This window comes from Macaca fascicularis, chromosome 11 (assembly GCF_037993035.2).
Source record: "Macaca fascicularis isolate 582-1 chromosome 11, T2T-MFA8v1.1".
Taxonomy (NCBI): domain Eukaryota; kingdom Metazoa; phylum Chordata; class Mammalia; order Primates; family Cercopithecidae; genus Macaca; species Macaca fascicularis.
In genome coordinates, this window is record NC_088385.1 from 70,914,642 (window position 1) to 70,939,430 (window position 24,789).

The 24,789-nt window shown below is 42.5% G+C and overlaps 1 protein-coding gene across 5 annotated transcripts in view; it reads left to right on the plus strand.

The window, feature by feature from the left end:
- The window catches only part of SRGAP1 (SLIT-ROBO Rho GTPase activating protein 1), a 306,426-nt gene extending 297,021 nt beyond the window's left edge, over positions 1-9,405 (plus strand). For 4 of the 5 annotated variants that reach the window (XM_065524524.2, XM_065524525.2, XM_005571435.5 and 1 more), the window contains one exon: positions 5,286-9,405. In XM_065524524.2, coding sequence (XP_065380596.1) covers positions 5,286-5,663 — 378 coding nt within the window. In that variant the 3' untranslated portion in view covers positions 5,664-9,405. The remainder of the gene's footprint in view (positions 1-5,285) is intronic. The other variant, XR_012420434.1, reaches the window with a different exon arrangement.
- The last annotated feature ends 15,384 nt before the right edge of the window (positions 9,406-24,789 follow it).

Genomic DNA, 24,789 nt, shown 5'->3' on the forward strand with positions numbered 1-24,789 from the left:
TCCATTACAGTAGCTACGCCCACTTTGTCTTTGACAGTTGAGTGTCACCACTTGGCTTCTGCCACCTCGGGATCCTATTATGTCCATTGTATTTAAATTTTGTAGTTGAGTGACTGCAGTTCCCACCGTTAGATCTGACATACAGAGAACAGCAATTACAGGGCTCTTCAAAGATGCAAGTGCTGGCCAGGCACGGTGGCTCGTGCCTGTAATCCCAGCACTTTGGGAGGCCGAGGCAGGTGGATCACAAGGTCAGGAGATCGAGATCATCCTGGCTAACATGGTGAAACCCCATGTCTACTAAAAATATAAAAAATTAGCCAGGCATGGTGGTGGGTGCCTGTAATCCCAGCTACTCGGGAGACTGAGGCAGGAGAATGGCGTGAACCCAGGAGGCAGAGCTTGCAGTGAGCCGAGATCGTGCCACTGCACTCCAGCCTGGGCGAAAGAGCCAGACTCCGTCTCAAAAAAAAATGCAAGTGCTGCCCTCACAAATCTGTTTTGCAAGGCATTGGTCAAGGGCTCTCCCAGCTGGGATGAGTAGGTCTAAAGTGACTAATCCACTCCACCATCCCAATCTCCCTAAGCCCTTGGATCCCTTCCTCTATATTAACCAAGGGAGATCAGGCATTTCCAGCTCACTCACAGTGGGCCATCTTTCAATCCACATTTCAGTTAACCAAGCAAATAAACTATTAGAACCTTTTTTAACTCCCTGAGCTGCAACATTAAATGCAGAGCTCCTACTTAGTGGGCCCAAATCAATAAATTCAGCCTGATCTGACTCTATGTTCCGTCTACCATTATCCCACACCCTTAATATCCATTCCCATGCCTGTTCTCCAGATTCCTATTTATATAAATTAGAAAATTCAAGGAGTTCTTTTCTAGCGTAGTGCACCTCTTCATGGGTCACACTCTCAACCTCACCTCCAAGGGCCCACCAGGACATAGTCTAGTTATAGGTCTAGAAGCAAACAGGTGTTGGGGATGGTTCCTGAGGAGAGTCAACATTATCTTGCCTGGCAACTGCCTCACGGGAGACCATCACCATTGCCTCAGGCAGCGCAGGGTTTATCTCCTCAGACAAAGGTGGAAAGGCTGATGGTAGCATGGGTTGGGAAGGGGATGTTGCCACTACTGGGGATAGGGAAGCCGTTTCTTCTGGCAAAAAAGGTTCATCAGAGTTTACAAGCTCCGTGTCCCCAGCTTCATCAGGGTCCTCCCACACATCCCTATTCCAAGTTATAGGGTCCCACTCTTTTCCAATCAATGCCCTCGCTTTAACAGTAGACACCTAGCAAGGCTGTGCATGCACCTTTCATTGCAGGTCAGCCACTGTAATGATAAGAGCTTGTGTCTGGTTTTCCACAATTTCAGCTCTTTCTCTGCAGGAGGTAAGATTCTCACTCAGGGCAGTCTTAGCAGATTTGAGGCTCAGTATCTGCTTCTGAAGCCAGGAGATAGAATCCTTGAGTTCATCATTGTTTTTCATTACTTTGTCCACTGAACTTAGGAACAACCAACGAGCTTCTTTATGTTCCTTGGTTCTCTACACAATACTCCATACAAATGTATTACGTATGGAGTTACTAAACTCCTTGCCTCTTATGAGTGATGAATCAGGAGTGTCAAATGCATGTATTTTGCATAACTCTCTAAACAATTCACACCAAGGACTATCAGTGTTCTTCATCCTATTAGAAGTAGAGTCCTTAGTATTTTTGGGTCTAATCATATAAAGCAGAAGCCCCAAAACCAATGAAAGAACTCCATCCTTAATATTCAGTGCCTCTAGAACCATTCCTGATACCAAAATCTGTATTAGTCAGGGTTCTCTGGAGGTACAGAATTAATGGAATACATATACATAGAAAGGTGAGTTTATTAAGTGTTAACTCACACAATCACAAGGTCCCACAATAAGCCGTCTGCAGGCTGAGGAGCAAGGAGAGTCGGTCCAAGTTCCAAAACTGAAGAACTTGGAGTCTGATGTTTGAGAGAAGGAAGCATCCAGCATGGGAGAAAGATGTAGGCTGAGAGGCGAGGCCAGTCTAACCTTTTCACGTTCTTCTGCCTGCTTTATATTCACTGGCAGCTGATTAGATGGTGCCCATCCAGATTAGGGGTAGGTCTGCCTTCCCCAACCCACAGACTCAAATGTTAATCTCCTTTGGCAGTACCCTCACAGATACACTTTTGCATCCTTCAATTCAGTCAAGTTGACACTAGGTATTAACCATCACACTAAGAGTGGTGGTGCGTGTCTGCAGTCCCAGGTACTTTGGAAGCTGAGGTAAGAGGATTGCTTGAGCCCAGGAGTTGGAGGCTGCAATAAGTTATGATTGCCCTACTGCACTCTAGTCAGGGTGACAGACCAAGACCCTGTCTCCAAATATATGTATGTTTATAGTCAGTGAGAAAAGAGGTGAATAGATTCAGGGTTTACCATTCAAATAATCTAAAGCAGCTTCCAGCTATCACTGAAGTTTAAAAACTAAGTAGATTTCAAAAAAGAGTGAATGAGAAATGAATGAAACATGGAAAAGTATTAAAGGTGGGTTATTTTTAATAAAAAGCACCCAAGGAATCCGGCCCCAATATGACAAATGTCCAAGCTATTTTCAGTGTTCTAACTAAAAAGAATTTGGGATAGCAAATTAGATTGTGAGAAGTTTAATGTGTTTTTTAAAAATTAAAGCAATTTTAAATGTACAGCAACTTCTCAGCAAAAACCAAAAAGGCTTTGACTGTTTTATTTTTTTCTGTTTAAAGTGCTATGCAATGCCCTTTGAGGCATATTTACAACCAGCAATATTTTACTATAGCTGAATGTAATGATTTGAGACACTTATAACATCACTGCTTATAATAAGCAGGTGAAACATAATTTGGGTTAGAGAGACAGGGATTTAGGTGCTTGGAGGTAGGAAGGCATATAAGGTCTGTTTAACCCTTTGACTTCTAGAATCAGGAAATTTTTTTTAATTGTAAATTATAAAAACAGGCCAGGCACAGTGGCTCATGCCTGTAATCCCACCACTTTGGGAGGCTGAGGCGCATGGATCACTTGAGGTCAGGAGTTTGAGACCAGCCTGGCCAACATAGTGACACCCCGTCTCTACAAAAAATACAAAAAATTAGCTGGGTATGGTGGCAGGCACCTGTAATCCGAGTTACTCGGGTGGCTGAGACACAAGAATCGCTTGAACCCAGGAGGCGGAGGTTGCAGTGAGCTGAGATCGCAGTATTGCATTCCAGCCTAGGTGACAGAGTGAGACTCCGTCTCAAAAAAAAAAAAAATGTAAATTGTAAAAACAAAAACTCAACAGATAACTAGGCTCCGCACATGTCTCTGAGGTAAATACTTGTAAAAAAAAAACAAATCCATATGTTTAGCCACAAACGGAAATCACATATGAAAATAATTACTTGAAAAGTGATGTCACCCTCATAAAATGGCTTCCAGATTTGCTTTTTATCTTTCCATCTTTAGCCTTCAGATTTTCCCATGGGGACAAGTAAGCATGCCATCATTGTGTTCATTAAAAAAATGCAAATTATTTTCTTAAACAAATTAATGGAATGCCTAATGGAGATTTTTCAAAAGACTACCACATCCAAACATAATCATCGTATCTTGGTTTATTCATTATTGGAGACTGTGATTTAATATCAGTGTCTTAGATTATTCATTTAGCAAATCTTTATTGAGCATTTACTGTATGCCAGGTCTCCCACTAGGTTTTATGCAAACAAAGTTAAACAATAGCCGCAGCCTCTAAGTGCTCACATTCAGTCTAGTCGAGGAGATGAATAGGGAAATGAGTTGCCATTAAACCGTGCCATGAGGGGTATGCTCCAGATGAGTGGGAGAAGCCCTGGGAATATGTCGGGAAGAGACATTTCAGTCACCAGGGCAGTGGATCTCTACCATCTCACACAACACTCTGCCTTTTTCTTTAATTTAAACTTTTATCATAAAAGTTGAAAAACTTGCCCAGTGCGGTGGCTCATGCCTGTAATCCCAGCACTTTGGGAGGCCGAGGCAGGCAGATCATGAGGTCAGGAGTTCGAGACCAGCCTGGCCAACATGGTGAAACCCTGTCTCTACTGAAAATACAAAAATTAGCCAGGCATGGTGGTGTGGGCCTGTAGTCCCAGCTACTTGGGAGGCTGAGGCAGGATAATTGTTTGAACCTGGGAGGCAGAGGTTGCAGTAAGCCAAGATCACATCATTGCACTCCAGCCTGGGTGACAGAGCAAGACTCGGTCTTGGGGGGGAAAAAAAAGTTGGGCCGGGCGCGGTGGCTCACGCCTGTAATCCCAGCACTTTGGGAGGCCGAGGCGGGCGGATCACAAGGTCAGGAGATCGAGACCACGGTGAAACCCCGTCTCTACTAAAAATACAAAAAATTAGCCGGGTGCGGTGGCGGGCGCCTGTAGTCCCAGCTACTCAGGAGGCTGAGGCAGGAGAATGGCGTAAACCCAGGAGGCGGAGCTTGCAGTGAGCCGAGATCGCGCCACTGCACTCCAGCCTGGGCGACAGAGCGAGACTCCATCTCAAAAAAAAAAAAAAAGTTGAAAAACTGTTTTTCGAAAGTTTTCATAAACTTTTATCATAAGCTGAAATAGAATTCTATATTAATAAGTCAGCAGGCAGACATGGTGGCCTACACCTATAATCCCAGCACTTTAGGAGGCAGAAGCAGGAGGATTACTTGAGCCCAGGAGTTCAAGACTAACCTGGGCAACTAGTAAGACCCCATCTCTACAAAAAATTTAAATATTAGCCAGGTGTGTTAGCACACACCTGTGGACCCACCTACTCAGGAGGCTACGCAGGAGGTAGCACACACCTGTGGTCCCAGCTACTCAGGAGGTGGGAGGATCACATGAGCCCATGAAGTCAAGACCGTAGTGAGCTGATACGCACCACTGCACTCTGCCTAGCTAACAGAGTGAGACCCTGCCTCAAAAAAAAAAAAAAAAAAAAAAAAATTTAAGTCAGCATGTAAGTCGGAGACCATTAGAAGGCTACCTAGGGCCTTAGGAAGGCCAATGTTTGATACATGGCTCCGTGAGCCATTGCATCTCAGTCTCCTGAATCAAGAATCAAAATGATTGTGTGAGATGGCATTATGTTTATATATTCTGCGGACTATGGAGTTAAAGATATTCATACTCTGCCGGGCCGTTTACTTTGAAATTAAGTGTCTGGGTTTCTATACATTAGTATTCATTATCAGTCTGTGCTTTCTCTCTTTCTGATTATTCTTCAATAGGATATTGAAGAAACGATGAACACAGCTTTGAATGAACTCCGAGAACTGGAGAGACAGAGCACAGCAAAGCATGCCCCTGATGTGGTCCTGGATACCCTGGAGCAAGTGAAAAACTCTCCCACCCCTGCCACTTCCACAGAATCTCTCAGCCCTTTGCACAACGTTGCCCTCAGGAGCTCCGAGCCTCAGATTCGACGTAGCACTAGCTCCTCCAGTGACACAATGAGTACTTTCAAGCCTATGGTGGCACCCAGAATGGGTGTGCAGCTGAAGCCTCCAGCCCTTAGGCCAAAACCTGCTGTTCTTCCAAAAACAAATCCTACCATAGGACCTGCCCCGCCTCCCCAGGGTCCAACAGACAAGTCTTGCACGATGTAAAAACCAGCCAAGCAAGGCCATAAAGGGAGGTGACTTTAAAAAAAAAAAAAAATAACGGATTAGTGACAAAATCATTGATCCATAACTTTCCTTAGTTTTGTGCTTATAACTGGAGATCTTTTGGCTTTTCTATGTTGTCGAATGTAATGTCTGAGACTAGCTAAATTAACACGGGCATTTGTATTTTGTAATTTTTTAAAATAACTGGACATATGTCATTTTAAGGACAATAGAAACACTTAGACTTACTTGAAAATCCAATGCTGCACCACTTGTAATGAAGGCAACACCGCTCTCCACATCGTACAGAGCTTCAGGTTTAGTGTAGCCCAGGTGAGTCAGAAAGGTTGTGACCTGAAGGCAGAAGAACCCGAATTCCACACCTCACTGGAGTAGAGCCAGTGTTGGTCTGTGGCACTTGGGCTGAAAGGTGATAATGGCGTTGCCTGGTAGCTGACAATGAGCACCTTCGATTCCACGTGGAGTGGGGTTTAGCTCATGCAAAAGACTTGCAGTTGTCTCCATGGGACGATCCCAGCGGGACTGTCAGTCCGCAGCTCGAGTGGGTTGGATGCTTGCCTCTTTCCTAACAGTTATTTCCCAGGGTCCAGCTTAAAGACTCGATGGAATTGGGTCGAACCTCTGCTGTTACTGCTTGAACTTAACCTGGGAAAGGAGAGGAAGACACCATCTCCAAAGCTATTAATGTCACTCCTTTTGTGAGCATGATTAGGCCTCGGAGATTTCCAAGTCCCTCCCCTACACTTACAAATGACTAGAAGGGTTTCATTTTAAAGACTTTCTGGTTACAGTACTCCACGAACTCCTCCAAAGATTCATTGTTCAATAACTGCCTAGAAAATGTTTCTATCTCCCCAAATCCCTGTGTTCTCCTCTGTGGAAATGGAGGCAGCAAGAAGCACCTGAGGCCTTGGTTCATGCAGTGTTCTCTTTTGACTAAATCACCTAGGTTCCTTTAAACATGCTGCAAAGCCCAGGCATGGTGGTGCACACTGTAGTCCCAGCTACTCAGGTGGTTTACACAGGAGGATGGCTTTGGGCCTAGTAGTTCGAATCCAGCCTGGGCAGCATAGTGTGAGACCCTGTCTCTTCAAAAAAAAAAATGCCCCAAAGACCTGATGATCCTAAATTTGAAATCCCAACTGTTCTCTCCATTTGTCTTTGAGCCAACTCCAAACTGGCCCTGGTACCTGAGTGAGAGCCATGCAGGGCCATCAGCAAAAGATGACCTTGTAGTTCTCACCCAATTGTGTACCTCACAACCACAACTTCTTTTTCTCTGTCCCTTTTCCCTTTTTTGTTTTCGTTTTTGTATGTGGTCTCTATATCACTCCCATAGTCAGCAGAAGTCTCAATTGGAGACGCTCTTTCTCTGGCATCCTAGCACACAGACAATTTTTAAGCCTATATTTATGCTATATCTTCCCCCTATCTTAAGAAAATTTGCTTTGAATTCCATTCTCCTACTAGCAGCAGCTGATATCACCTGTAGACCTGTGAGCATTTTATCGACTCTATCATTGAAGTTACTGATATTTTTGTTGTTGTTGTTGTTGTTGTTGTTGTTGAGAAAAATGGATTTCCCAGAACTAATCTCTCTGGCCCACCATTAATTTCCTTCTTGGTTTCATTTCAAACTGGCAGCCAATTGCACGCACACCTAAGAGCTACACAGTGTAGATTTTACTTCATCAGCCCATTGGTGAATGCATCGTGCAGAAATGAATTGGGATCTGTACTTAAATCAAGATCATTACTTTGATCTCTACCTCAGTTTGCCCATCTAGTCATTCTATTGCAGGAAGAGGTTAAATCGATGAGATACTGTTACCTTCCAAAGTCACACTGCTGATTTCTTGCCTGTGGCCTGATTTCACAAATGAATAGTGATTTTTTTTCCCATGTATTTCTAGGTATGGTGAACTTTTAAACCTCCAAATTTTCAGAGCCATACTTTTTGCCCATTTTGAAAAAGAAGCCCAGGACAGTACCTTGTCCAGCCCCTCCCCGTTTCCCCCGAGCTTTTTGGGTCCTTCAGCACCCTTGGACACCATGGAGATCCAGCCGGGACTGAGCTTTGAATAGCACTAGCCCTTTTAAACAATCCTTACGAATTCCTTAGGAAGTTTAAACTTTCCTAAATAATCCCCCACTTTTTTTTTTTTTTTTTGAGTTGGAGTCTTGCTCTGTCACCCGGGCCAGAGTACAGTGGTGCAATCTCTGCTCACTGCAACCTCTGCTCACTGTAACCTCCATCTCCTGGGTTCAAGCAGTTCTCCTGAGTAGCTGGGATTATAGGTGCCGCCACAATGCCCAGCTAATTTTTGTATTTTTAGTAGAGACGGGGTTTCACCATGTTGGCCAGACTGGTCTCAAACTCCTGACCTCAGGTGATCCAATGGCCTCAGCCTCCAAAAGTGCTGGGATTACAATGTGAGCCACCATGCCCGGCCATTCCCCCACTTCTTTAAAATAGTAAGAATTCTTAAAAACCATATTCCTTGCTTGATGGAAGAGTAAGATGTTAACAGAGGGCATCAAAGGGCCAGAGGTGTCTTTGAATTTATTTTTTTTCAGTGTCTTTTCTGAGCTCTTCAGATCTTCCTCCTGCCTGTTCATTTATGCAGCCTTCTATCTGGTCATCCTCCCCAGCAGCTCTTCTCTCTGGTGTGTCCACCTGTGGTGGAATGAGGATCGCCTTTCTGTGCTCCCCATCAGGACTCTGCTGTCTTGGCGGGCAGGAGTCGTGCTGCTGCAGAGCCTCAGAGGCTGTGCCTTCTTTCAGGAAACAGCTCCTAATACTCTCCCATCACTCACTCTACCTGTCTCCATCTTATTTCCCTATACTCCTATTGTCACCTTGAGACTTTTTTTTTTTTTTTTCAATTCCATATGAAGGGTATAACCTCAGTGAGTGAGGACTCAGTAAAGAGTCACCTCTCCTTACTTGGTTTAGTAAATGTCTTCAGATTCCAGAGGTAAGACAAGGTGGCCACTTCACAAAGAATCCAGAATCATGCTCAGTAAAGCTCATTAAGAGCCACTGCAGCTGAGAAGGTTCACAGCCTTCTTTCCAGCGACAGAGGCAGCACACAGGGGAGGTGGGCAGACACAGGGAAACGAGAGAGAACGAGGAGAATGAAGCCTTGAGGTGTTCTGCCCCCAGTTTCAAGGAGCTTATCAGGTTTCATGGGCAATGTGGGGAGGGGGGCATTTTGATGGTGGGTAAATGATGGCTCTACAAAGATTACCTGACTCCACTTACACAAGAATATGTATTCACAGCTGATAAAACTGTGTGTTCACATCCCATCCATAGAACTCACTGAAGGAGATTCACCAAGTCAGCCTTTTGGACTGGGTTGGGGTTTGGGGAGTGGATTTGGGGATAGAGAGAAAGGTACTTAGTACACATTTTCTAATGGGTGTTATGTGAACTGTTTGAACCTGCTGAGTGGCGCTTTGTAGAGCTCCATGTTCACATTCAGTGTCAGCACCATTCAACAGATTAGCACATCTTCGTACAACATCATCTGGCTTTGGTGTCCCTCGAGCCACCTGTAGAATAATTTATGGCAGGGTCCCACAATCTACTGCAATGATCGTGAACAGCTATCAGTGGATGTACTGCTCCAAGAGTCAAATTGTATCAGTTAAGGGTTTTCCAACTTTTGCTATTCTCCCCCACCAAAAAGCGGGGGCGGTTATAATTTAAAGAAAAGGAAAAGGGGGGTGGGTTGGTAGTTGTGTCCTTAACATTTAGGAATGACATAGCCTCTGGAGTCTACAAACTGAAGAAACTTTCATCTGATCAGCCTTGGAAATCCAGTTAAAGAGCCTATGGGTCTCTTGAGGGGGAGTTAGAGGATTCAAATTTGGGATGATGCTCATTGATTCCTGACCATAGCAGTGAGAGGCCATTTTTTGTGCAGGAAATGTGGGACTCAGTCTTGTTTTCGATTATCCACCACAGAAACCCTGAGACACAGAGCAGCTTAGAAGGCTCTACCCATGCGTAAACAGAGCTCCCTACTCCAGACCACCTGCCACCCACCTCCCAAGCTGAGAACACACGCTCCAGCTGGGCTGGAGAGTCAGGCTTGGTGCAGGGTGACTTTAGCGAAGTTTTGTCAGATCCACAAAGCAAACTGGAATTTGAGCTTTCACTTAACCCAGTATACTTTCTTTAAAAAGTGAAAAGAAAAAAAAAAAAGTCTATGTGGTATAATCGAGATGGATACCTGTGTCTTTAAATTACGTAGGGAATTTTGTATGTTTAAATAATTGTACTGGTTTCCATAATGCTTATCTTAGAAACTTTAGTAAAAGAAAATATATGAACTGTGCATTTGTGAATGCCCCCCTTAGAGCATTCATCCAAGTTCAGTGTGTAGTGTGATGGTTATTATAGATATTTAAAGTATAGTAAGTGGCTGTGTAACAGGAGAGGCTACTGTTTACCTACGTACTGAAGGGTAACTGCTGCCCGCGTAATTAAATCAGTATTGTCCTTTCCTGTCGGTTTGATCAATTGCAGTACCGGTAGCTTCCTGCTTGTGACTGTTACCTAATTGTGTCAATGTACATCTGTAGTATGTACATGTGAAAGTGCCTTTCTATTTTAGAGGAGTCTTAGCCTTGCTCTTGTACCGTTGCCCCACTCTGTGCCCCACCTCCACCTCCTCCTTCCAATTCCTGCTGCCCACTCCAGTGTTTTGAAGCTTCCTCCCTCTCCCCCACCTTCTCCATCCCCTCCCTCCTGTGCCTCAGTACTCAATAGTGTCCCATCTTGCATCCCTGTCGGTCCTCAGACTGTCTCGTTTTCCTTGTAGATGTGATTGTGCCTTTCTCACCCCTGTGTCCTCCCATCCCACTGCATCCATCCCCCGCTTATGTGCTGCTGACAGCATCACGCTCGCCCATGCTCTGTACTGCCTCTCACCATTTCATTCCTTCCTCTCTGAGGTGAAAATAAAGGGGGATACTTTTACAGTTCTGGAAAGAAACAAATGTTTTGTTAATCTGTTGTGACAATGCACTTTTATGTATAGTACTGTACATTTTGGCATGTACCATTACAGGCTTCAGTATACAGTCAGGTTTGTTCTTCACGGTGTATCTTTATAATAAATAAGATAGTTCTGGCTGCCTTTGTCTGCTTCCAGTTTGATGTGCATCTCTGTGGTGTCTTCGTTCCTTTCGTTTCTCTCATCACTACTTTCTCCCTGACAGCTAGTTTGCATTAAATAATATGAAACTTTTACCTTTAAAATATTTTTTAATCTCACTTCCATTTCTTGTTCATTTGCAAATAGGGTGTCCTGCACAGGGCCCTGTCCATGAAGCTGTGGTTTTTCAGTCATGGTTTGGAGGCTCAATGTGTAGTCAGAGAAAAGAGTCTTGGGAGAGACTTAACTGAGAAGCTGAGAGTGTACAAGCCTCCTAAACATACACCAGATTGAAATCTTTCTTTTGAGAAAGACTCTAGTTAACCATGGCAAGCCCATCTTTGGTTTCATTTCAATAAATTGAAAAATAATCCTTAGGTAATTTTTATGTGCTTAGAATTCCCTGTGTATTGGTATTTTTCTTTACCTTTTTTTTTTTTTTTGAGACGAAGTCTCTCTGTGTCACCCAGGCTGGAGTGCAGTGGCGCAATCTTAGCTCACTGCAACCTCCCCCTCCCAGAGTCAAGCGATTCTCCTGCCTCAGCCTCCTAAGTAGCTGGAATTACGGGCATCCGCCACCACACCCAGCTAATTTTTGTATGTTTAGTGGAGACGGGGTTTCACCATGTTGGCCAGGCTGGTCTCAAAACTCCTGAACTAAAGTGATCTACCCACCTCAGCCTCCCAAGTGCTGGGCTTACAGGCATGAGCCACTGCCTCCAGCCAGGAATTTTTCTTTAAATATAAAAAAATAATCAAGGTCTAGCAATTGTAGTAGATAGCTTTGTAAAACAATATAAGTTGTGCAAGATTGAATATTGGTAAGAAATATGAAGTTTAAAAACAGGCAAATCAAGGAAAAACACTTTTTAGTAAAGTGCAAAATACTAACAGAAAAGTGTGCAAATCATTAGTGTAACAGTTCTCACAAGCTGATACCCTGATGTATCCACCACCCAGATTAAGAAATCGCACATTATCAGCATCCCAGAAGCCACTGTGCTCATGCCTCTGTGAATGTATCAGAATCCTGATTAATCACACCATAGTGTGCTTTTGCTTGTCATCTTAGCTTTCTGCAAATGGCTTCATACAGTACGTAGATTTTGTGTCTGGCTCCTTTTGTTGAAATTTATGTTTGTAAGAGTCATCATTGTTAGTAAAACCATGGTTTTTCCATTTTTACTGCTATATAGAATTCCATTACATGAATATGCTCAATATTACATTTGTTTTAGTATTTCCTGATTAAACTTTGGGTAGTATATGCAGATATCTTTAAACATGGAGAAATGAATGGGGAGGTGGGGGACCCCCCGTCAAAGGAATTGTTTTCCCAAAGCATGATGGAATAATGTTGAACGAAGCCGTTGACTGGAAGGCCTACTCAAAGGCAAGGATACTTTTCTTTCTTTCCAAAAAAGCACTGTCCAATATAGAGGCTGGAAATATTCATAGATGACACTGAAACTAGTTGAAGCTTTACTTGATGCTTATCAAGTCATGTTCTCTTACCCGATGCTGGATGCTTTTCCTTCAGTGCCTACTTTCGGACCAGAGAGTTGGATTTAGAGGTTATCCCACCAGGAACAAATGCCCAAATCAGTCTGTAGAGTTATCCAGGAAAGACTCCACCATCCTGCTACCCTCAAATCTAAGCTCCTCAGCCTGCTACGACCATCTCCTGTTGAGAAAATTGCGCCTGCCTCCCCATCTCTCACTCCCGAGCCAGAGTCCCAACCGGGTGTGACTGGTCGTCAGTTCCCACAGTTCATATGCCTGCACCCTGTAAGAATCTTAGGAAGGCAGGGCAAGAGAGTTTGCTGGCTTCTGCCTTGAGTAGTTGGGACTCCTGAAAAGGAAAATTCCCCAAGTTTGACCTAGAGTGTCAAAAAGGTCCTAAAAGCTCAGAATGATGGTAAATTCTGTCCACAGGCCATATAGCCCTGGAAAATATTGGGAAACTGAGGCATGGGTTGGTAATTTATTGAAGTTTAGTAAATGAATTTGAATTAGGACCAGCTAATCGATTTTTGGCTTACTTATACTATAGTATAAGCAAATAAGTATTTAAACTTTAGTATAAGTATTTTTGCTCACTTCATAATCACGATGAAGTTCATCACTTCTTCAGTAGCCTTTTATCTATTTCTACAGAGTAAATAGAAACTTGCCTTCTATAATAAAAAACAAAAACAAAATAGTTTTTCTATCAAGGTCAGTCTCCGCAAGAGAAATGGGACTGGGCTGGATATCAAAATGTGCTTGTGTGCATGTGCATGTGTGTGGGTGGGGAGGTGGGGAGGGGTTGAGAAGAGAGATTGCTCCTCCTGCAGTCCTGAAACAACATGCCTTGTTCAGTATTAACATCTTGAAGGCAGTTATGGCAGCATGATCCGGGAGATCATCAGCTCTAGAATATTTGCAATCCAATTCTGGCGACTTATGGATGGATCCTTCACACCCAACAGCTCTCTATCAGGGGTGCTTCCGAGGGTCATTGGATTTCTTTTAGCTGCTTCGCTGTGCAGCTGAAGTTAGGACTTTCAATGAATTACCCTCTCAATGATGGTGTATTGTTCTAATCTTCTGTCTTTGACATACACAAGGAGCCCCTTGTGTAAAAATTATGTCCCTCTAAATGCAAGTGGATAATTGTGTCAGTAAGCCAGGAGAGAAGGAAACATCTTCAGTGGTCTGGTGGCACATTCAAAATTGTACAATGACATGACATTAACTCAAAAATGAAGTTTGAGGTTCTGGGCCTTTGATGGACTGCATCCATTAAAAACAAAACGTGGTGTCTTATGCCTGTAATCCCAGCACTTTGAGAGGCCAAGGCAGGAGGATCAATTGAGGCCAGGAGTTCAAGACCAGCCTGGGCAATGAAAACACAAAAAAATACAAATTTTTGTATTCTTTTTGTGAGATCCCATCTCTACCAAAAAAAAAAACAAAACAAAAATTAGCCAGACACAGTAGTACATGCCTGTAGTCCTAGGTACTTGGGAGGCTGAGGCAGGAAGATTGCTTGAGCCCAGATATTTGAGGCTGTAGTGAGCTATGATTGCACCACTGCACTCCAACCTGGATGGAAGAGTGAGATGCTGTCTCAAAAATAAAAAGGCAACATGGTCAAGATTTGTAATAGAAATTGCCATTTGAATTTTGATCTGTGAGCCAAAGATTATTACTGTGTTAGTAACTAAATATTACCAGATGCATTAGGAAAAGAAGGAAAAGAAACTTTAAGTAAGCCAAAAACCTATTATATAGTCATAAGTCAAACTCAGTTACTAGACTTCAACAAGTACCAACCCATGCCTCCATTTCCCAAACAGAAATAATAATATGAACGTCTTAGTATATTGTCTTCTAATCCTTATACTATGTTATCTTTTAACAGAGTCAAACTCATATTCTATATATAATTGTGTATCCTCATTGGATTTTTCTCCCTTACAGCAATTCACAGTAGGAGTCTCAGTCAACATGATTTTTAATGGCTGTATAATATTCTAGCATATGAACACATCATTATTTAACCATTTTCCTATCACTGAGTGAGCCTGTTTGAAGGTTTTATTTTTTTCAATTGAATGTTATGTTGTGGTGAGCAGCTCTATATATAATAATTGTCTGTGTTTGGATCATAAAGTTAGCATTGACTCCAAAAAGTGAAATCACTGGGTCAGAGGATACAAGTATCTGTAAGGCTCATGACAAATATCGCCGACCTGTTTTCCAGCAAAGTTGTACAAATGTACATCCCTGCCAGCAATGCATAAGAGTACACAGGTATAAAACATGGTCATTTATTCTTTACCAGTGTAATAGGTGAGTGGTAGGCTCAGTGCAAATTCTCGGCTGTTTGTTAACGTGCACACCCACATTTCCATAGTACAAATCTCTATTTCACTCACCCCCGTGTCCTAAACTTACATGACTCTTTATTGTTTCAGCTAAACATTATCAAACAGAGATTTTCCTCAGGCACCGTAAGCTCAACAGACCCAATAATTAAACCCACTTTCTTTCATTCCAAAAAATATTCTGCAGCCCCTCTACATCCTCCAATCTGTTCCACCACCTATCTCTGCTCTAACCTAATTTTCTGTGTGCCATTCCCCTTGCCACAACGATTGCTGTAGCTTCCAAGTTGGTGTGCCTGTGCCCATTGTCTCCTCCTTGAAATGATTATATCTACACTGCTGCCAATAAATCATCTTTCTTAAAAACAAAATGAGAAACCTAACAATCACTGAAAATGTTCCATGTACTGACATTGCTTCCCTCAACACGTTGCATGTTAATAGCCAACATGTATTGAGTACCAGACTCCACGCTACAAATGTTAATCCTCACAAGAAAGCCAAGAGAGCCACTGTTATTATCATCATCTTTACCCATAAGAAAATTAAGCCGCAGGGGTACACTGGCTCTGGTCACATAGCTAGATCGTGACACAGCAGGATTTGATTCCAAGCCATTTGGTGCTGGAGGCTATACTTGTAACCACTGCTGCATTCTGATCTCTATAACGTGCTCATGTCCTTACCCTGCTCAGAAGCCATACGTGGCTCCCCATTGCTGCAGGACGGCATACTACTGTGTCTTATTCATCTTTGTATCTTCAAGCCTAACGCATCACTAACTAAACAGCAAATTGGCGGAACAGAAATGAATTCAATGTCTGCCGCTTTGACCTCAGCCTGCCATTTCAGCCTTCCTGCCCACCAGCTTCTCTTCAGAACCTTTAGTTTCAGTCATAGCAGGTCACCTTTCTTTGAAAATGCGATGCTGCGTGCTCCCTCCGCATACTTCATGCCATTCCTTAGCCTAAAATGCCCCCTACTTCATCCTGATAACTGCCTGTTGAAATTGTATTCATCATTCCAAACCCAACAAAATGGTTATATCCTTCATGAAGGGTTCCCCAAACCTCCCAGCTGGCATTAATTGTTCTGTTACATTTTACTTCTATTGAATCAGGCTCCCTTCTGGGCATCTAGCTGTGAATGAGACACACAGGGCTTCTGGTCTCATGGAGTGTACTTACTTCCTGGTATGATTTTTTTTTTTTTTTTTAAAAAAAAGCACTATATAAGCCAACAGCTAAATCGGCAAAATAATTTCAGGTGTTGAAAACTGCTACAAAAAGCAAAAGTGAAACAAACAGGGTGATAGAATTTAGAGTGTCTGGGAGAAGGATTTGAGATGGGACAGCTTGAATGCCACCTTGGATGTGGTAGCATTTGAGCTAAGACCTGAATAATGAGAAGGAACCGGCCATGTGAAAAGGAAGAGAAAGACCCAAGCAGAAGGAACTGCACATGGGAAAACAGGGCCACGCTCACGTGGTTAAGGAGTCAAACGCATTCACTGTGACCGTACCACCATAAGCAAGAAGCCCTGGAGATGAAAATAAAGGCCAGAGTATGGACAGAGATAAGATTTTGGAGGCCAAAGTAAGGTACTTAAAATTAGCAGGGCTTGGTGGTGCACACCTGTAATCCCAGCTACTCAGGAGGCTGAAGCAGGGCAATTGCTTGAACCCGTGAGACGGAGGTTGCAGTGACCCAAGATTGCACCACTACACTACAGCCTGGGCAACACCGTGAGACTCCATCTCAAAAAAAAAAAAAAGTAAGGTGCTTAGATGTCATTCTAAGTTCAAGGAAAGCCATCGGAAGGTTCCAAAAAGGAACGTGACAACATCTATATTTTTAAAAGATCACTCCTCAAAACCACAATGAGATATCACCTCACACCCATTAGGATGACCACTCTCAAATGATCAAACAAACACATTCCAGAAAATAACAAGTCTCGGCCAGGGTGTAGAGAAATTGACACCCTTGTGCACTGCTGGTGGGAATGTAAAATGGTATAGCCACTAAGGAAAACAGTGTGGAAGTTCCTCAAAAAAACTAAAAATAAAATCCTCATATGATCCACCAAGCGCACTTCTGGGTACATATCCAAAAGAATTGAAAACAGAAGAGATATTTGCACACTCATGTTTATGCAGCTTTATTCACAATAGCCACAAGAGAGAAGCAACCCATTAATGGATGAATGGGTAAAGAAAATGCACTATACACATAAAATAGAATATTATGCAGCCTTAAAAAAGAAGGAATTCCTGTCATATGCCACAATATGGATGAACCTTAAGGATACTAAGCTAAGTGAAGTGAGCCAGTCAATAAAGGACAACCATTGCATGATTTTACTTCTATGAGATATCTAAAGTAGTCAAACTCTTATAAACAGAAAGCAGAATGTTGATTGCCAGGGATCAGGATGAGGAAGAAAACAAATTGTTGTTCAGTGGTTACAGGGTTTCAGTTTTGCAAGATAAAAAGTTCTAAAGATCTGTGGTCCAACAATACGCATGCAAATAACATCACATTAAACATGGTTAAGATGATAAATTTTATACTACGTATTTTTTTAATCACAATTTTAAACATCACTGTAGATGTTGAAGTTGTGTTTGGGGTCCAGGGGTGGGGAGGAGCTTGGGAGGGAATGGCAAGAGGGAAGTGAGAGACCACAATTAAGGAGCAACAGCAGGAGATGAGGGTGACTTGGACTAGATAGCCAGGTAGAAGGAGAGGAAGGGATGAATCTGGGTTTCATTTTAGAGTTAAAGTCAAAATTTGCTAATAAATTAAATATGGGAATAAAGAAAGAAAAGAATCAAGAGTGGCTCCTAGTATTTGTTTGTTTGAGCAAATGGGTGGAATATATTGATATATACTTAGAAAGAAAGAGTGGGGAAAGAAAAAAGTTGGCCAGGATGTACAACCAAGTATTCAGGTTTGAACTTTTAATTTAAGATAGGTATTAGACTTCCAAGTGGAGAAGTCTAGGAGACAGATGGACTTGAAGCTCGGGGGCGATTTCTGGCCAGAAGGTGTAAATTTGATATTTAAGGCTAGGAGGAGATCTCCTGGAAAGAGAAAGAGAAAGGAAGGTACAGAGCACATAACCAAGCCCTGAAGAGCCCAACTTGCAGAGCTTGGGTGGAGTGAGGAGCTGGCAGAGGAGACAGAAGCAGCAGCCAGGGCGGAGGAGGAAAACCAGGAGGAGCATGTAATGTGATCAGTACCCAGAGAAAAGAAGTGATTCGCATTTCTAGTGTGCATTTGTTAATATAAATATGATGATAATAAAAATAGTTAACATTTGTTATATATATTATATATATGATTTATATATATATATATTATATACATGTAATTTTTTTTTTTGAGACAGAGTCTCACTCTGTCACTCAGGCTGGAATGCAGTGGCATGATCTCAGCTCACTGCAACCTCTGCCTCCCAGTCTCAAGTGATCCTCCCACCTCAGCCTCCCAAGTACCAAGGATTACAGGTGCATGCAACCATGCCCGGCTAGTTTTTGTGTTTTTTGTAGAGACGGGGTTTCGCCATGTTGCTTGTTAAGGCCAGGCATGGTGGCTCACGCCTGTAATGCCAGCACTTTGGGAGGCCGAGGCGGGCGGATCACCTGAGGTCAGGAGTTTGAGACCAGCCTGGCCAACATGGCAAAACCCCATCTCTACTAAAAATACAAAAAAATTAGCCCGGTGTGGTGGCGCATGCCTGTAGTACCAGCTGCTCCGGAGGCTGAGGCAGGAGAATAGCTTGAACCAGGGAAGTGGAGGTTGCAGTGAGCCGAGGTTGCGCCACTGCACTCTAGCTTGGGTGACAGAGTGGGACTCCGTCTCAAACTAAATAAATAAATATAAAAAAAAATAAACACAATCAGGCTTGTTAAATATTTTTTATGTTTGTTTGTTTGAGGCTCCTGCCTCAGCCTCCCGAGCAGCTGGGACTACAGGCGTGTGCCACCACACCTGGCTAATTTTTTTGTATTTTTAGTAGAGACGGGGTTTTGCCATGTTGGCCAGGCTGGTCTCAAACTCCTGACCTCAGGAGATCTGCCCACCTCGGCCTCCCAAACTGTTGGCATTACAGGCATGAGCGACTGCACCTGGCTGAGTTAAATATTTTCTATGTGCCAGGCACTGTGCTAACTGCTTTCATATTATCTGATTTTATCCTGTAAGACAGGAATCATTATTATCCCCATTTTTCAGATTAAAACAGACAAGCAAAAGCTGAGGTTTAAAGAAATTATCTCTTGTAAAATCACACACCTAACAATTGAGCCAATATCTGGACCTAGATCTATTGCCTACAGAGCCCCACATTTAACTACTATTTTCTGGCCTCTTTGTTGCCCCACACACTTGAAATATAAATTTTTAAAGACATTTTATTATTTTTTGTATTCATCAGAATTTATTGAATCCTGATTATTTTTTCCTTAATGTTGGTTTTGTAGACTCATTTGCAGGAAGAACAATGTCAGGTGGAGAGAAGGAACTGAATGAATATTTTTAACAAATCTGTAGATGTTAATATACTTTACTTATTTGCAATTTTCATAGCTATATGATATTCTATCCCATTTCCAGTGCTTCTGCTCTTTTAGTAGCAAATACTCTGAATCTCTGCATATGTTACTCATTTTCTATCATCCTATTCCTTGTGATGGATACCCACGGGTACTCATCCACAGGATTAAAGGGTATGAGCATGTTTCTAGGTGCCCTGACCCCAAGAGTAGGGGTTTTGTTAGAGGCAAAGCTAAAAGGAAATGATAAAATAAATGAACATTTATATAAGTTAAATCTATTAATCTAGCCTTAATACACCGAGAACAACAGGGATTAATAAGCCATCTATCTTAACGTGCATGGTTAGGACCTCAAGGAAAGTGGGCTCAAGCAATGAGTGTTAGTACACATGGAAAATCACATTTGCCATGTTTTCTATGGCTTTGGGCTGCTGCATCCCTGCAGTTTAATAGGAGAAAGGCTGGTGAAAATGTTACCAACTGCCAGGGGTCAATGGCAAAAGAACACACTTCTCTAGAAAAGATTACCTTCTCTGAAGAAGGGATGGGGGAATAAGGCATAAAACTCTCTGACCTGAGAGACCTTCACAGCCAGGCCTGCACTGCTCATGCTTTGGGACCGGAAAGTGGATGGTTTGATATGGTAGCTGCACCTCTGAGAAAAGGGCATTCTTGGCAGGAGAAAGAGTGTTACATGGAAAGATCAGTGATAGTACACATGCCGTTCCATAGACTGAGGTGGCTTTCCCACCCTTCAACACTCCTTCAGACCCCCACTGTAACAAAGGAATGTGTCCACCTCTAAATTCATCTTTTACTGAACAAATAACTCATGAGGGTTGCCATGTCTCACACTGTAGGAAGAGCTGGAGCAGGGCCTAAAACATTATAGTGCAAATATCTATTTATACATCTGTATGAGAGTAACTGATGCTAGCTGCTATAACAAACAACCCCCCAAACTCAGTAACACAATCAAGCTGTATTTCTCCTTCACATCATAGCCTGGTGTGGGTCAGGTAGGTGACTTGGGGTTCTAGGCTCCTTTCATTTTTTTGCCACTGCCACGCTGGAAATGGGATAGAATATCGTATAGCTTTGAAAATTGCAAATAAGTAAATTATATTAACATCTACAAATTTGTTAAAAATACTCATTCAATTCTTTCTCTCTGCCTGACATTGTTCTTCCTGCAAATGAGTCTACAAAATCAACATTAAGGAAAAAATAATCAGGATTCAATAAATTCTGATGGATACAAAAAAGAATAAAATGTCTTTTAAAATTTATATTTCAAGTGTATGGGGCAATAAAGAGGCCAGAAAATAGTAGTTAAATATGGGGCTCTGTAAGCAATAGATCTAGGTCCAGACACTGGCTCAATTGTTAGCTGTGTGATTTCACAAGAAATAATTGATGCTAGCTGCTGTAACAAACAACCCCCCAAACTCAGTAACACAATCAAGCTGTATTTCTCCTTCACATCACAGCGTGGTATGGGTCAGGCAGGTGACTCAGGGTTCTGGGCTCCTTCCGTTTTTTTGTCACTGCCATCTTAGTATGTGGCCACCATGACGAGGAAGAGAAAGCACTTGCAATGACGTGAGGTTTTACGTCTTGGTATGGAGGAGACACAAATCACTACTGTACATGTCCAAGTCACATGGCAAGCAAGGCCGGGAAATGTCATCTTCCTATAATGCAAGAAAAAGAACCCAGGGCTGGGCACGGTGGCTCTTGCCTATAACCGCCACACTCTGGGAGGCCGAGGCAAGAGGATTACTTGAGCCCAGGTAAGGATTAAAAGAGAGCAATTAAACACTGCTTGGTGCATAGTTAGTGCTCAAGAATTGTGCTATAATCAATGTTACTAAATTGTCTAGGATTAGATGTTTCTAAATTAAAACTATTTCCTGCTTTGTATTTGTCCTTTATTCCAAAAACTTAAAAGTTTCTCCAGTCATTTCTGGTTTGTCAAGGATGAAATACTAAAGCAACTTCATGGATTGTGATTTCAAGTATATGAAAAGTTTAAGACCCAATTGCTTTTGAAGGAGATTCGTCTAAAAAACCAGGGATTCAAACCCAACACATCTGATGCTACAGTCTACCCTCTTAGTTGACACAGAATTAAATTAAAATCACTATTGATTGGATTATGCTTTGATAAACATGCAACTTCATTTAAGTCTCGTAAATAATTAGCATTATGAGGTCAGGAGTTTGAGACAAGCCTGGCCAATATGGTGAAACCCCGTCTCTACTAATAATACGAAAATTAGCCAGGCATGGTGGCAGGCACCTGAAGTCCCAGCCACTTGGGAGGCTGAGGCAGAAGACTTGGAGATTTACTCTCGAGAGCAACAGTTTTGGCAACCTTTTTGGCAACAGGGACCAGTTTTGTGGAAGACAATTTTTCCACAGATGATAGTGGGAATTGGGGGGATTAGACTGTCATAAGGAGTGCACAACCTAGATCCCTCAATTGTGTAGTTCACAGTAGGGTTCATGCTCCCATGAGAATCAGCCTTGGCTGATCTGACAGGAGACAGAGCTCAGGTGGTAATGGTCACTTACCCCCTGCTGTGCAGTCCGGTTTCTAATGGGGTGGGGGGAGGGTAATTAGCATTATTGAAATATAATTCATATATCATACAATTTAGTACTTTATTGGGTACAATTCAGTGGTTTTTAGTATATTTACAGATGTGCAATTATCACACAATGAATTTTGGAACTGGAGTCTCGCTCTGTTACCCAGGCTGGAGTGCAGAATCTACAAAGAACTTAAACAAATGTATAAGAAAGAAACAACTCCATTAAAAAGTGGGCAAAGGGTCAAGTGCAATGACTTACACCTGTAATCCCAGCACTTTGGGAGTCCGAGGTGGGTGGATCACTTGAAGTCAGGAGTTGAAGACTAGCCTGGCCAACATGGTGAAACCCTGTCTCTACCAAAAATGCAAAATTAGCTAGGTATGGTGGTGTGCTCCTGTAATCCCAGCTACTTGGGAGGCTGAGGCAGAAGAATTGTTGGAACCTGGGAGGTGGAGGTTGCAGTGAGCCAAGATCATGCCACTGCACACCAGCCTGCACAACAGAGTGAGACTCCAGCTCAAAAAATAAATAAATAAATAAATAAATAAATAAATAAATAAATAAGTGGGCAAAGGACATGAATAGACACTTCTCAAAAGAAGACATTTATGCAGCCAACAAACATGAAAAAAAGTTCAACATCACTGATCGCTAGAGAAATGCAAATCAAAACCACAATGAGATACCATCTCACACCAGTCAGAATGGTGATTATTAAAAAGTCGAGAGACAACAGATGCTGGCAAGGTTGTGGAGAAATAGGAACCCTTTGCACCGTTGGTGGAAATGTAAATTAGTTCAACCATTGTGGAAGATGGTGTGGCAATTCCTCAAAGATGTAGAACCAGAAATACCATTTGACCCAGCAATCCCATTACTGGGTATATATCCAAAGGAATATAAATCATTCTATTACAAAGGTACATGCATGCATATGTTCATTGCAGCACTATTCACAATAGCAAAGACATGGAATCCACCCAAATGCCTATCAATGATAGACTGGATAAAGGAAATGTGGTACACATACACCATGGAATACTATGCAGCCATGAAAAGGAATGAGATTATGTCCTTTGCAGGGACATGGATGGAGCTGGAAGCCATTATCCTCAGCAAACTAACACAGGAACAGAAAACCAAACACCACATGTTCTCACTTACAAGTGAGAGCTGAAAAATGAAAACACATGGACACAGGGAGAGGACCAACACACACAGGGGCCTGTCGGGGGTTGGGGTGAGGGGAGGGAGAGATTGAGGAAAAATGGCTAATGCATGCTAGGCATAATGCCTTCATGATGAGTTGATAGGTACAGCAAACCACCATGGCACACATTTACCTATATAACAAACCTGCACATCCTGCATATGTGCCCTAGAACTTAAAATTTAAAAAAAGAAGGAGAAGATGGCTTGGAAGAGACTCAGTCAGAACTTATCCCGGTTTTACTTGGTTTAATCACTTTAGCATTTAGAAGCAGAACAATGGGAGAAAGTGTTTTGTTTCATCTCAGAGGTATTCTGGTTTCTCTCTCTCTTTTTTTAACAAAAAAAAATATTTTTAAAGGAAAAAATAAAGCTGATCAGAAATGAGGAAAGTTGGCCGAGTGCAGTGGCTCACACCTGTAATCCCAGCACTTTGGGAGGCCGAGGTGGTCCAATTGCCTGAGGTCAGGAGTTCAAGACCAGTCTAGCCAACATGGTGAAACGCTGTCTCTGCTAAAAATACAAAAAAATTAGTCGGGTATGGTGGCATTCGCCTGTAATTCCAGCTACTTGGGAGGCTGAGGCAGGGGAATTGCTTGAACCAGGGAGGTGGAGGTTGGTGGCTCACAGCTATAATCTCAACACTTTGGGAGGTCGAGGCAGGCTAATCACCTGAGGTTAGGAGTTTGAGACCAGCCTGACCAACATGGAGAAACCCTGTCTCTACTAAAAATACAAAATTAGCCACGCGTGGTGGCACATGCTTATAGTCCCAGCTACTCGGGAGGCTGAGGCTGGAGAATTGCTTGAACCCGGGAGGCGGAGGCTGTGGTAAGCCAAGATCGCGCCATTGCACTCCAGCCTGGACAACAAGAGCAAAACTTCATCTCCAAAAAAAAAAGAAAGAAATGAAAAGAAATGAGGAAAATTTGTTTAGCATGGTGTGAAACAAGATACATAATAAAAAATATTCACTGAATAAAGAAAACACCTAACCAAATCAAACCAAAACAAATAAATAAAATGGTCATCCATAACAGCTCATACATTTCCACTTGGAAAACGAAAAGTTACAATATATCTTGTTTAGAATGGGAGTGTGTTGATGAAGAAAACATAGTAAGCCTCATTGCCGGAGAACCTTGCCGGAGAACCAAAGGCCTCCAGTGATGTAAGTAGGGAAGAAGGGGTTCCAATATATCTGCTTATGTACCCCTCAAAATAACTTATGGAAACTGGGGATAATTTACATTAATTAGAGGAAATTTCTAAATAATCCATGGCCAGACATGGTGGCTCATGCCTATAATCCCGACACTTTGGGAGGCCGGGGCGGGGAGATCACTTGAGGTCAAGAGTTCCAGACCAGCCTGGGCAACATGGCAAAACCCCATCTCTACCAAAAATACAAAAATTAGCTGGGCGTGGTGGTGCACACCTGTGGTCCCAGCTACTCAGGAGGCTGAGGTGGGAGGATCACCTGACTTGGGCCTGGAAGGCAAAGGTAGCAGTAAGTCAAGATTGTGCCACTGCACTCCAGACTGGGCAACAGAAATAAAATGTCTGAAACAAAAATAAGAAGAACTGTCTGAAATAAAAATAAGAACTCATATTAGGTCAAATGCAGGGCATGGTTGTAAAAGTCTACTAGAATTGAGAAATAATCTTAGAATGAAGATAACTGAGTCTTGGTAAT